Raw genomic sequence first — 13867 nt, forward strand, 5'->3', positions numbered from 1 at the left:
TTGTGACGCCATATTTACAGCTTCTGTTATGTTTTTAGTGATGTTGACTCATTGTCATTTGTGTGTGAGCTTTCTATCAGCTTTCCTATGCTTTTATAGGTACAGTGCCACGGTGTGCATTTTAGATTGTACTTTAAATGCAACATAATCACTGCTTGAACTTGCAATAATAGTTTTGTTTTTTCATGCAAATTATAATAGCTTTCAGTAACAAAAAAATTTTCCCCAAATGATGTCGAAATTATACTAATTACTGATACAATCAGTGTAATTGTAAGCATACACGTTGTTGTTCTTCCTTAAAAGTAAGTAAGTAAATGTTCATCTTTTTGCAATATAAAAAAAAACTCCTAATGATATAAGAAAAATATCATGATGTAGCCTTAAAGTAGATGCTGGGCTGTGTGCTATGTTGGCATCACGATGCTTGTGATACAAATAGCTAGGGAAACCATTATTTCATTTTTATTAGAATCTCCTTGGGAGAAAGAGTGCTACTTTCTGTCGTTTTTTTGAATATGCACAAAACTTTTCAACCAGCTTACATAAATTTAGTAGAAACACCATTCATGTGCGTGTGCTGTTTTTGTTTCCTTATATTTAAATAACATTTGAATGTCACAGTTTGTAATGAACTGCCCTAGTTATAACTACAATAAAGAAAACCTTCACCTGCGCATAAGGATACACAGATAGCGACAGCAGAAAATAACTAAATGGCTTAGTTTTTAGAGAGTAGGAGCTGCAGTGAAGACAGCAGGGCTACATGGATGTGTGTGTATACATGTGCAGTATGTATGTGTAAGTGTATGATGTGTGTTATTGTGTATCAGGAGGGTAGAGTGTGACCATATGTTAGCGAGAATGTGGATTACTATATACTATTAGTCCATGCATATGTTGGGTATGCAGCGTATGGTGTTAGCATGTGTGCATGAGCGTATGCTATTAGCATGTGTGAGTATATTATGTTAGCGCATGTATGCTTGTTACTGTATGTTGTTAGAGTGTTAGTGCTCAATGCTCTTTAGAAGTCAGGGATATAGTATATGTGTCTGTTGGAAGGGCATAACACATTACAAAGGGTAGATGCACCTCCACATGAACTAATCAGGACCCTAAGCAACCAACTAAGATTCTTACAGGACCTACATCACTGAGTTGCATTTAGATCTGCACCCAAGTAGTGGATATATTGATTGAATGTGTGCCTGTGCTGAAAAAATAGGCCAGTTAAATCTTTTATTTGTGTTTATGTGTTATATAGTTAAAGCCTAAATATAATAAAACGTATTAGCAGCACTGATGTTTTTATTGATTCACTCAGCAGCCAGTTTCTGTGTTGCCTAATTGATTTTTAATAAAATAAATATTAGTTTTTGAAATAAATGCAATATGTTTATTTTATAATATAATATTTTATTTTTTGTTTTTACTATATAAAGTGCACATTAACCCCATGAAAAATCTATACTTATTTTTTTAACAAATGTAAAAACATATTACATGCCTTTGTGGGCTGATTATATTGCAGTTGAATGGGACTCCTGCTGTTCACTTGTGATTTCCAATGATTCTCTGTGCTGCGTCATTCAAATACAAGTGTGCCCCGCAGTGAAGACAGTCAGGTTTATTTACCTAAATGGCAATATAACTCACTGACCAACTGGGTTTGGAACAGGGGTTTTTATTTGAATCCTTATCAGAGAGCTAGTCAAATATTGCTTTATAGGAAGAGTTGGCAAGCTGTTCAAAATAATTACGGTAACTACATTTTCACTTTAACAGTGACTTGAAGGTTGGTGAGTGCACAACAGCATATCTCCCGTGTTAGAAAATCAATAGAGGCGACCTCCACTGCAGCTCCCATTTTGCTATTTGGTTAAGAGGGGTGGGCGAAAATGCCTTCCATCATGCCCATTTCTTGCCGCGTACCCCCCCCCCAGCACAGTGGTGTCTCAATGTGGATACCCTCAACATTTCCGATGTCCAAATCGGGACACTTGCTATACCTGGGAAGTTTCTAGTTGAGCTAACGCACACTCCTGAAATAGTAACATTTAATAGCCCATTGTTAAGATGTAATAACTCACCTAATCTGTTACCCAATGGCTTTTAATAGCGGTCCTCCTGGAAATCATGACTTGCCAGTATTAAAGATACACTTAATTGAATCACTTAAATTCAAGCAAGGATATCGACCATACTGGTAGCAAAAACTACAGTTGGGAGTCTTAAAAATGATCACGTCCGCCTAGAATAGAAAGGAATCGTCTTCAGATTTTGGGACCCCGAGAATCTGCCCTTTCACCCTAAGACCCTGTGATTTGGGCAAAACCCTAGATAGAGTGCCTAAGTATGGGTATATAGCAGGGCTACACAACTCCATTCCTCGAGGGCTGCAAACAGAATCTTGTGTATCTTTGCTAGAAATTAAGCTGTTTGAAGACTGCAGTTGTGAACCCCTGCTCTACTTGGTATTTTAAGCACAGAGATTGTAATCTAAATCTTGCCTTCTGATTGTGGGTCGGTGAGGGCAGGGCCACAAATGCATCGGTACTTCGCTTACCATGTAATTCTTTGGATTCACTCTGATCTCTGTGAATCAATTGAATGGGGCTGAGCCACCTAAATAAAATATTAATGGAGCGTTTAGGTTAAGCAAAGGAACTTAAACATGTATTTTATCATTATTATAACTGGTTTAAATACACTAAACAACACATGCTTTAAAATGTTATATCTGCTGCTAGCCTATCAGCATCTTCTCCTTGTGTCACATGACTGCCAGCAAGAATTAATTATTTACTGGAAAAATATAACAAAAAAAAACAGTTTATTCATTGAAGGGAGAGTTGTGGCTTTAACTGTTTCAATCATCTAATCATTATAAATGGCTACCACTGGCATGTTTCTCCACAAAGAAGGACTGTGCTGGGCCTGCATAATGTATAGTTCAATGTGTAAGGAGACTTTGAAGAAATCCTGCTGATTTACTATACATAATACAGGGTCAAGCAAACTCTTTCTGCAGCAGAAGCTTACTGGAGTTGGCCTTTCGTAATGTATAGTGGAGTCGTGAGCAGCCTTCCTTTGGTCCTTGATCATACAGCAGTGGAAGCTGGAAGGAAAGTTTGCAGGCAAGATGCAGCTTCACTTCACCAACTTCACTGTGTATACCCCCCCCCGTGAGCTAACCTTATATAATGTCTAATTAAATTAGTAAGATGTCTTGAAAGGTACTTTACTGATTGAACAAAGTGGTATGAAGGTCCAGTTCAAAGCTTCTTGCAGAAGAAACATTCTAGAGTTTGGCCTTTAAACTGCTTAATGTGACTCTCTTGTCAACTCCTGCTTTAGTATTAAACCCCTATGTGTGATCAGCTGCAGTGGGACCATCAGTGACCCCACAGGGGTACCCCTGCAGGTTGGTGGCAGTTATGATGACACTTTAAGGAGCATTAGGCCAGTTGCATGTAAATCCCATGTGAATGCATGACTAAATAGGAAAAATAAATAGCTGTAGATATTTGTACTTAAATAATTATATTACTTAAAAGATTATCATCATATAGTCTTATTAACAAAAATAAATCAATAGTCAAATTGACCCATGAAAAGATGAAGTCTTTAGTCACAAGCTTTCAGGAGGTCTCGTCTTCAATTATAGTTGAAAAAAGAAGTCTCTGCTTTTACAAGCAACACGGATTATGTACAAATACCGGTTTATACTCAAGGATTTGTAAGTTGGATTTGTTTCCCGTTCATGTAAGAGGGGAGAGGCATCCAATACACAGGTCTCTGCAGGAGGCTAATAGGCTGAGGCCTCTCAGTGGGAGAGAATGTTACACATCATCATAGAGGAAGGAGGAATAGAGACATCTATGGTGTAGCCTTCAAGACAATCTTAAAGCACAAGGCTATAAGAAATCCGTATAGCATAAAAGTTTTATGAAGTGCTGCACATAAAACATGAAAATCGTACTGCAAAAAAGGAGATGCATTTATAAACGAACTAAATACAATTAAACTGAAATAATTTATATCCCCATCATAAGCACTTAAATACATCTAATAGCTGAAATTACCCCTTGCAAATGTATGGGGGGAAGTCTGAAAATTTCCCTATATGCATTTTAACTTTTTCCCCAGCCCATAGCTACCGGTTTTCACTTTACATTAGATGTGTTTGGTCAAACATGTCTCCTGACACGTTGCATACTTATTGCCAGTGATTGAGTACTCAGCAATATACACAATAAACAATATTACAGTAACGGCTCTCTAATCAAGCATTGTAACACTGTCTCTCTCCGCTCACATCCAGCTCTCCTGCTGTCAGAGGTGAGACCGGACAGTGATCAGATTCAGCCTGAATCCCTGGAGATCAAACACACTGTGGGGTCGGTAAACCTTAAAACAGAGGACATTCTATGGTGTCCTTTGACACGATGGACCATTGTTTTGGGGAGGCATAGAATATTTAAGGAGAATAACCTGTAGAAATTAGATTATTATCCAAAGTGCATCTCCTGTTGTGTGCTTTGAAAAGCCCTGGTGGTTGCAGCTCATGTTCTTTCTTCTATCAATATTGTTGGCCCATTAATATTCTAATGGTTAATATTTGACGGATGATCTTATTCCATTAGTCAGTCTTTTCCCAGAAGGAAAATCAAAAACTTAGAACACCATGTAAACATATAATTAAAATGTACAGCAAATAAAAATTCAGTTATTTATTAAAGAGTTGCATTCTGATTCTAAATAATGTTACCATTAGGAAAAGAAGAAAAAACCAAAAATCTCACGTGTGTGATAATAACAAAATAAATACTTCCCTCAAGATAGCAGCTTCCAAAACCACTCTTCCTCAAGGTGTATATACAACCAGACAACACAATACGGAGCGCATATACATGAGGGAAAGAAAAATAAAATACAATAGTGTAATATGTAAAAATCACAAAATAAATTATAAAAATAAGAACCACTCACAAGTGAACTGAGTGTAATGAGCTCATCAACAATCCCATGTTAGAATCTTGAGTGCTGCAAATGAAAGTAGACCAAAATGGTGCAATATCTTCGATAGTCGGATATGAAGAAAACGAAAATGCACTTACAATTGCGGTGGCACCACTCAGAAAGAATAGTGCATGTGCGTGTGAATAAAATAGAGTTAAACCAAATATTGGAAAAGTATTCGGTTTATTATATCCCTCGACGCGTTTCGCCGATCGTACGTCGGCTTCCTCAGGAGTATTAAAATCAATACATAAAATCATAAAGTACAAAACATAGACCTATCTGCTTGGAAGTCCGTAAGTCCTTATGTATACACTGGATCGCTTCCGGGTGCGTCATCGCGCTCGTCACGCGAGAGGACGTGCCGACGTCATCCGCAACGAGATCCTCCCCATCTACATCATTCGCGGGTGGAGCCTTAGTTCTTGGGTCCCGTATGCAGGAGGGGGCGCCGGCGTCATCTACGGGGGGAAAGGACACAGGCCATGGATCTATCCGTGTTTTTAAACATGAAACTAGTATGCCAGGAAATGTTCCTCTAGCATTTTCTGTGAAAAGTACATGAGAGCCCCATCAGTAATTTCTAATTACTTGAATATGCATTCTTTCAATATATATATATATATATATATATACATTGTTAAAATATGGGGTTGTGTCTCATTCTTCTTCTCCCTCTGACTGACTCTTTCTTAAAGCAGGAAGTGGAAATATAAAGCATACTTAAGTACACTTCCTGCAGATGCTCTCAATGGGAGTAGTGGCAGCCAACTGCATGTTCACTAGCTAAGTGCTGGGATGGGCTGCTGCTTTTAGTACTGATTAGGCAGAAGTTTAATTTCCCAGCTCTAATACATGCGCCAATTTGTGTGCCATAAAATTAATTGTTCCTTTAAAGGTTACCTTTATTTAAATACATTGTTCCAGAGGTGTCGTAGTACATACAGTTGAGATGCTTTAATAGCCCATGATTGAGTAAGTATATTTAAGATGTTGAAAAAAGAGAAATTATGTAAAATATAGAGCGTTCTCCAGAAGTGATTTTTAAGAGAATTTCAAAGAGGGCCTTCACCATATGTATGATGCTAGGTTTCTATAGATGGAAAATACATTATAGGAATTCAGGTTTGTAAAAACTGGGTGTTTGTGGTGAACCTACTATTTCTCACCATTGTATGTTATGCCACGGGACACATAAATGTCATAGCTGTTGCACCAGGCTATCTGTAATGTTTCCATGGATGTTCATCTTTCTTTAACACACCATTTGCTTGTGAATGATATGATCAAGTAATGTTGAGCCATGCAATCGGGAACTAGTTCCATAATTAATGGAACCTCAAACTTGTGTCCTTCATTAAGCCTCCAAAACCCATATTTGTATACATGTGGTGATAATAATATAATCAATTAAACAATACTCAGAGAAAGGTGTGGCCAACAAGCAAGAATTACATATTTGATTTCATTTTAAATTATTTGAATTAATCTCCAAAATCTTAAAAGCAAATGACTTGACCAGTTTCAAAAGAAAATAAAAACAATTTTATGTCCATACGTTTTCTGTCAATCAAACAAACAAGACTTCCATGTGTGTATATCAAGGGTGTGTATAGTCCTTTAGAACACATTTAGGAATTGAGTGTTATTGTCATGATTTTAATAAAGGCTATTTACCAGTTATTACATGGTCATGATGTATACAGTGGTATAGGAAAAATCATAATCTGTCTGGTAGAGTTAATACTGGTTCTTGTTAATAAATTGCTCCATATTTCTTCCATCGCAGGTGAAACTATTGCCCAACTGACAGACATGAGAATTGGGGAATGTCGAGATCCTGATGGACGGGTTGCCATTTTTACTGACAAGATGGGAGTGGTAAAAGCAGCCAGACTTCTTCTGTCCTCCGTTACCAAGGTCCTGGTGTTGGCTGACAGGATTGTTGTTAAGCAAATTATCACTTCGAGAAATAAGGTAATTATCCAAAAAATGGGTAATTACTGGTAATTTACACTCAACATTCAAGATTTTTTTTTCTATTAGTCTGCCCCTTGGAGTTATTTTTTATTTGTGGGATCTGTTCCCCAGGACATCATTAGCCATTCATCATATGGACATTATTAAAACCGATAACTGCTGCATTTTTTAAAAGAATCATAAAGCATTTTAATATGTTGTGCCTTTAGTAGAATTTGCTTCCCATATGCATACAGACTGTATCCACATCCTTTAATTTGTGACTAAACAGGGCAGGAGTGGCACAAAACATTGTGCTGCCTGGGTCCAAGGATGAAATGCTGTGTCCCCCCCCCAAAAAAAAGCTCACACTCTAATGTAATTCAGTTCACCAACAAAGCTCACACTCTAATGTAATTCATTTTACCAAAATAGCCCACACTCTATCATCAAACCTGGGAACTTCTCGACTCCGGCTACCCGGAGCCTTGCCTTGCGAGATGCAGCCAGGACTGCATGCTGTCGGTGGGCGGTCCCGCTGATGTTGGTGGGCGGTCCTGCTGATGTTGGTGGGCGGTCCCGCTGACGGCAGCGGGAAACACCCTCTAATAAAATTAACTTTGCCAATAATCATGCACGCTAATGAAATTTCTTTTAACCAATTATGCTCGCATTCTAATGTAATTCTTTTTGCCAATTAAGCTTGCACCGTAATGTAAGGGCCGGCTCTGAAAAGGGAAAATACACCAAGAAACCAAAAAAATAAATAAATAATTGGCCAGGATGAAGTCTTCAGTAGAAGGTGATAACTTAAATTGGTCCAACATAGATGTTGACTGACATATTCGTTTGTGGCCTGTCCCAAAAGTTTATGTGACTTTATATCTTTTTCTTTGTTGGATCAATAAAAGGTAAAAACTTCTGGGCCACGAGGAGTGACGTTTAGTACATTAGAAAAATACAAAACCTAAAAAAGTAAATAAGAGATGAATCTGTAAAACCTATATCAATATATGAGATGTATGCTGGAAAACACGTTCAGCTATCAATCACTTAGAAAAGGTTGAGCTTTAAATCTGTGCTGACTATTTTGTTGTATTGTACCCTTTGGTAAGGCAGGGACAGAGTTAATCTGTGCAAGTACAATGCATTTACAGTAACATCGGTAATCAGTCTTGGTAAAATACTGGAAGCCGTTAAGCTGCATAATAAACTAACACTAATGGTTACATAGCTGGGGCTTCTGCGTTAGCTAATGATAAAAATGTGTAAAAGCTAAACCAAAGGGTGCCATAAAGTGCAGGGAAATGAACATTTTTTAACTGCATGTTTAATATTGTTATGGCGTGTGTGTCTGGGAGATATGGATTGATAAACCTTTGATGCTAATAGGAATATAGTCACAGAGCGGTGTAAGAAGTGTTTCAGTAAAGCAGGCTCTAAATACGCCTTACTATCATGCTTAACCCTAGCAGTCATAGTCACACAAGGCATGCCAGAGACATACTATATACAAATATAATCTACCTTATAGTAAAAAGTAGATTGGACCTGTGCGAGTATCAGATCCATTTAACTATATGTTATTAGCTCCTGGCGCTTCAAGGTATAGAGCTGCCATCTTGAAAGTACTTGCAGTTATGTTATCTTACAACTCGTTGTGGATTACTTTAGACCAGTTGTTTGTTTCTCTGGCAGTTCAGAAAATGCTAGGTTTGGGTTGTTTAATTCATTTGTCTGACTCAACCTATTCCATATGCACCAGAGGCCAAACCACATTATTGAATGTTCTACATCGCTCCATTCTGATATGCGATATATGTAGAGTGTCTAATATAAACATATTACCTTTTAACCTTTATATAGCGGGTTGATTGGGTGTCCTTGTTTATGTTCCAGCCCTGGCAGTATGGCAGTATTTCAGTCCAAAATCAAAATACTTTCTAAGTTTTTAGCACAATTGAAAATGTATTAGACCTATAGTTTATATGTCTATATTTTAATTACGTGTTCTTTCTTGAATTGTTCATATATTATGTTTTAACAGGTTCTGGCAACAATGGAGCAACTTGAAAAAGTAAACAGTTTTCAGGAGTTTGTGCAGATATTCAGTCAGTTTGGTAATGAAATGGTGGAGTTTGCTCATCTTACCGGGGACAGGCAAAATGTAGGTATAATGTAAAAGTTCTGTACACAACTTATTTTGGCCATGGGAACAGAATAAGGGCATGGCAACTCCAATACATGTCCGTCTTAATCTCTGTGGGAACCACGTTCATAACACTGGGGGTCAAAATAACATTTTAATTATAACTGCCAAAAATATTTTTTTCTGCACCGTCAAATGTGAGAAAATGTGTTCTCTGTGCAACAGTAGACAGTAAATAAGTGTCCGCTTTTCGTTTTTTACATATTTGCTTCTTAGGAGGTCAGAGGCTTAGAAGTTATGTCTTTAATGTGAAATTTCATGTTTTTAGGACTTGAAAAATGAGAAGAAAAAAGCCAGCATGGCCGCAGCCAGAGCGGTGCTTGAAAAATGTACTATGATGTTACTCACAGCTTCCAAGGCAGGTCTCCACTAATATATTGTAAACTGTGTAGTATTCCATCCGCTATTATTATGTTTTATTGTTTTATATAGCGCCATCAAATTTCGTACAAAGCGCTGTACAATGGGTAGACAGGACATAACAAGTAGTATGTAACATAACAAATTGACATTTTTGGGACAGTAAAAGCTGACATATCCAGAAACAGAAAGAAATGGTGCCAGATTTTAGTTAATTAACATGGTATTGAATATACAGGGTTCATTTTCAAAGCCCAACTTCCTCAATATGAAATTATAAGGAGGTTTACTCGGTTGAAAGGAACAGAGGCAGAACGTGTGCATAGTACTAAATGAAGCTATAAATGCAAAACTAGCTTTTAATTTTTTTGCATTTTTATGACTGTCGCTTTACTTCATTATAGCTTGTATTACTACTACGTGTCAGTGACAGAGGAGCCATTTAAATCTTACGCTTATATTTTTATGTTACTGACCGGCAGATTATCACTAGGCTGAAATGGACCTTTGTGATAATACAAACTTGACATACTAATTATTATACCATATAACTATGTGAATTAAACATGTTTATTGTTTAATTAAAGACTTGCCTCAGGCATCCGGATTGTGAATCAGCCCGTATTAATAAAGAAGGTGTCTTTCAAAGAATGAGACTGGCTTTGGAGCAGGTGATAGAAATTGTAACCGATTCCCGACCGAACGAAGAACCCGAAATAGCGCCTATCAGTATTTATACAGGCATCAGAGAGTTTAAGGTGAGCCAGGGGTTCTTTGATTGCATTTACTTTGTTCCCATAATCCTTGAGCATTTTTGATGTGCTTAAAGTGATTTGTGTTGGAATCTGACAACAGCTAGAGGGCTACAATTTGTTCAGACCTGACGTACGGATATAAAATACAGGCAATCGTGTTTCCAAAAGAAAACAATTGCTGTTGTAGGCATGTTGGACACTTGGTTGCATCTGTGTGACTTATCTGAGCACGTTGCTTGTTACAAATTATGACATTTTGTTTTGTTCCCTAGAATAAAGTTGAAGGACTTAGGGAAAATCTGTATTTCCTTTCCAAAGAGAATCTCTCCACTATGCTTGAAGTTATTTTGGAGCATACAGAGGACTTCACAGACTCGGCATATACCAGTCACGAGAACAGAGCACGTATTCTGGAGCTGTCTAACCAGGCCAAGATGGAGCTAGAACAGCTGGTTTCAGTGTGGATGCAAGCTGTAAGAGCTTTTTAACAAAGTAAATCTTTTTATATTCTGCAAACTCCTCCAGATATTTTTTCATTTGCTTCTCTTGTGACTTTTCTGTGGGTTTTATTTATTACAATGGGCATTTGCAGGAAAGGTGAGGTTCTGACTTACTTTCTTCACAATACATTATGAAAGGCTATACCTGGCATGTTTCTTCTGAAGGAAGGGTTGATCTTGTCCTCTATTACACCCTGTGAAGTCAGTGAGTTGACATTGAAGAAACCTCACTGATTTAATGGAGCAGGTTAAATGCATATTCGAGTCGATTTTATGTGGACTTCAATGTCTTATTTGCCATACAAATCAATGGAGGCATTCTTTAGTTATTAGAGTTAGAAACTTCCGTCTCATTTAACTCCTCCTCTAGCCGGCTGCACTGAACTCAGGTAGCATACTTCAGTATGCTTCTTTGTACATGGTGAGTAAAACTCCCAATGGGAGTAACAGCAGCCAATCACATGTATGCTGGAAACTGATGCTTTGATGGCATGCAATTGGCTGATTCTTCAGTGATTTCCGTGAGAGTGTTACTGGGCATATGCAAGATGTTTATATAACATTGATTCTTGTTTTCAATTGAGACTGCAACAATTGTCAATTGAGACTGCAACTTGATAAAATTTGCAAGCAGTAAAATTGCAATCCATTAGAATATTGTCTCCAACATGCATTACAAAATAAGTGCTGGACTAGCCTGTTCCTTTGACTATACGTTGTACAGTGCTAACCAAGCTAACCTCACAGAAGAAGCTTCATGTGGTTGGCTATTTTATAATGCTTAGTGAGGTCAATGAGTTTACATTTCTCTACAGTATTTGAATAAAAAGACTTCTGTGATGCAGTGTGATTCCACTTCTTATAAGACTGTTTTACTCACATACTTGGTATTCAGATGTTATTATGATTGGAGGTTGAGGGTTAATAAACCATGTGCATTGTATATACTGTTTACTGCCTTGATCACGGTATAATGTTACCTTCGTACATATGCAAAGTTGCTAGTTAGAGAAGTCTGGCAGAATCGTATGTCATGAGTTTATAGAGAGCTTTCACAAGAAGGTATACACCATATTGACTTGATTTCTGGCAGCTTCAAATACAGTCTCGTTTCATTAAGCTTCTGCTAGTGACAAAAACTAGAATGAATAGCGTTTGAGTTTTGTGAATTACATGGTAACATTATCCCCCTCATTATCTGTAGATGTTTGCTGGTGGTACACTCATACCAAAATACCAACAGTTGTAGATCAAGTCAACAAATCACCTTTATTTTCTTTGCTTGCATTATCATTTCCAAAGTTAATAGTTATTTAGAGTTGGCTATATAATATTCTAGACACTAAACTGAAAACAGAATCTTGTGCCATTTGTATTGTGCTGCTCACATGGATCTGAGTAGCCTACTCTGAGAATTTCACATGCATGTGCCCTCTGGTAACTCTTGATATACTTGACATACATTTTTCTAATGTGTCTGTTTAACCATTAGTAAACTTGCAGACACAATAAAAACGTATCAGATGTATAGTGCAGAAATACCAATGTAAACAGGTTCAAATATACCAACTACAAGCCTACTAAGTGGATTCACTTGGATGCATCCATGAGACAGGTAGTGCATTTTTTTCTGATTCTTTGAATAATATTCTGAAACTTGCTTAAAGTGGAATATTTCCACTGCTTTCTATACCATATGACAGAAGGAATGTGGGCATTTCAGCCATATCCATTGCTAACAGGTATGTACAATCAAGCACATAGGCAGCCGTCTACATAGACAAACATTGGCAGTAGAATAGATCCTACTGAAGAGCTCTTCATAGGATGCCACCTTTGCCACAAGTCAAAGTCAAAGTTTGGGGGCATTTGTATTTCATGTTGCAGCTATTGGATGATGTTTATGTGTTTTTGTGGCTACTTAAGACATTGTTGGACAAAGAGATTTATTCTTAGTGTTACCATATTGAAGACAAAAGAATACAAAGCTTGTCCTTTATTAAGGGCAATGTAGTTGTTAGACTGGAAAAAGCTTTTAAAAACCTAACTGTGCTAAGATAATTGTAACATGTATTTGGCAAAGTGACTGGGTCAAATCTGATAAGAATAAACCTTCTGTAATTCTCTGTGGTATAGAGAGTTGTCTGAAACTGTTTTTGCTATCTTTCTGTCTGCTATCTTCTACCATTCATTCCTAGCAACTCTTGTAATGAACAATTTTATATGATAGCTCCCCACTCATTTTTACATTTTACACTGAAATTGGGACCCATCAGTGGTCCACACTTAATATATGGTGGGACCATATAAGTTAACCCCTCCACAGAATAGGATATGCCACCTCCAATAGTTAGATTCACTAATGGACAGGGGATAGGGAACAAATAACAGGGGAGCATAACCGGTATCGGATGCAGAGAATAGGGTTGGCACAGGATGGACTCAGTTCCTCCCATTGAGCATGGGGTGGGGGTCTAATTGGTTTCATATCCCCTGAGGTTTTTATTATGTACCCTTTACCTCACTGCCTGTGGGATAGGGATAAAACAGGGAGATTCGTGAGTTGCGTGTGAGGACATGACAGTTCTCATTTCATGTGCTTTACTTTGCCTACAAATTGCATGATTTAAAATCACATTCACTTGCTGGTCGTAGCAGTGGTTACTACATGTTTAAAGAGCCTGTTGACTATTGCCCACAAAATGAACAAATGACGTAGACAATATCAGGTACTAGAAAAACGATGTCAATCTCACATGTTTCCATTTTGTAATCTGCTCTGCAGGGTTTTTCTATGGGTGAAAGATATGGAAACTTACTTGGACATACACTGGAAGTACTTTATTTTCCACCACACAGTGGTGGCGAGTCTAGTATAAATTGACTGATAACCATACTTATTTTTTCGATTAATCGGATAAAAAAATGAATGTACATTTTTCATTTATTTAAAATAATTTAATAAACAAATGATGTTACATACAAATGCAGAATAAAAAAAAAAACTGATAAAATGCATTTCTTGTCTTTATTTCCCAACCAGCCCCCCCAATTTATGC

The 13867-nt window shown here is 37.4% G+C and overlaps 1 protein-coding gene across 1 annotated transcript in view; it reads left to right on the forward strand.

Annotated features, from left to right (window-relative positions):
• Window positions 1–13867, forward strand: part of CTNNAL1 (catenin alpha like 1) — a 103183-nt gene that overhangs the window by 59942 nt on the left and 29374 nt on the right. The window contains exons 3-7 of the mRNA XM_089482275.1: window positions 6815–7002; window positions 9032–9151; window positions 9462–9551; window positions 10141–10311; window positions 10581–10781. Coding sequence (XP_089338401.1) covers window positions 6815–7002; window positions 9032–9151; window positions 9462–9551; window positions 10141–10311; window positions 10581–10781 — 770 coding nt within the window. The remainder of the gene's footprint in view (window positions 1–6814; window positions 7003–9031; window positions 9152–9461; window positions 9552–10140; window positions 10312–10580; window positions 10782–13867) is intronic.

This window comes from Sceloporus occidentalis, unplaced genomic scaffold, assembly GCF_023333645.1.
Source record: "Sceloporus occidentalis isolate IW3139 unplaced genomic scaffold, rSceOcc1.0.p SCAF_18, whole genome shotgun sequence".
Lineage (NCBI taxonomy): Eukaryota > Metazoa > Chordata > Lepidosauria > Squamata > Phrynosomatidae > Sceloporus > Sceloporus occidentalis.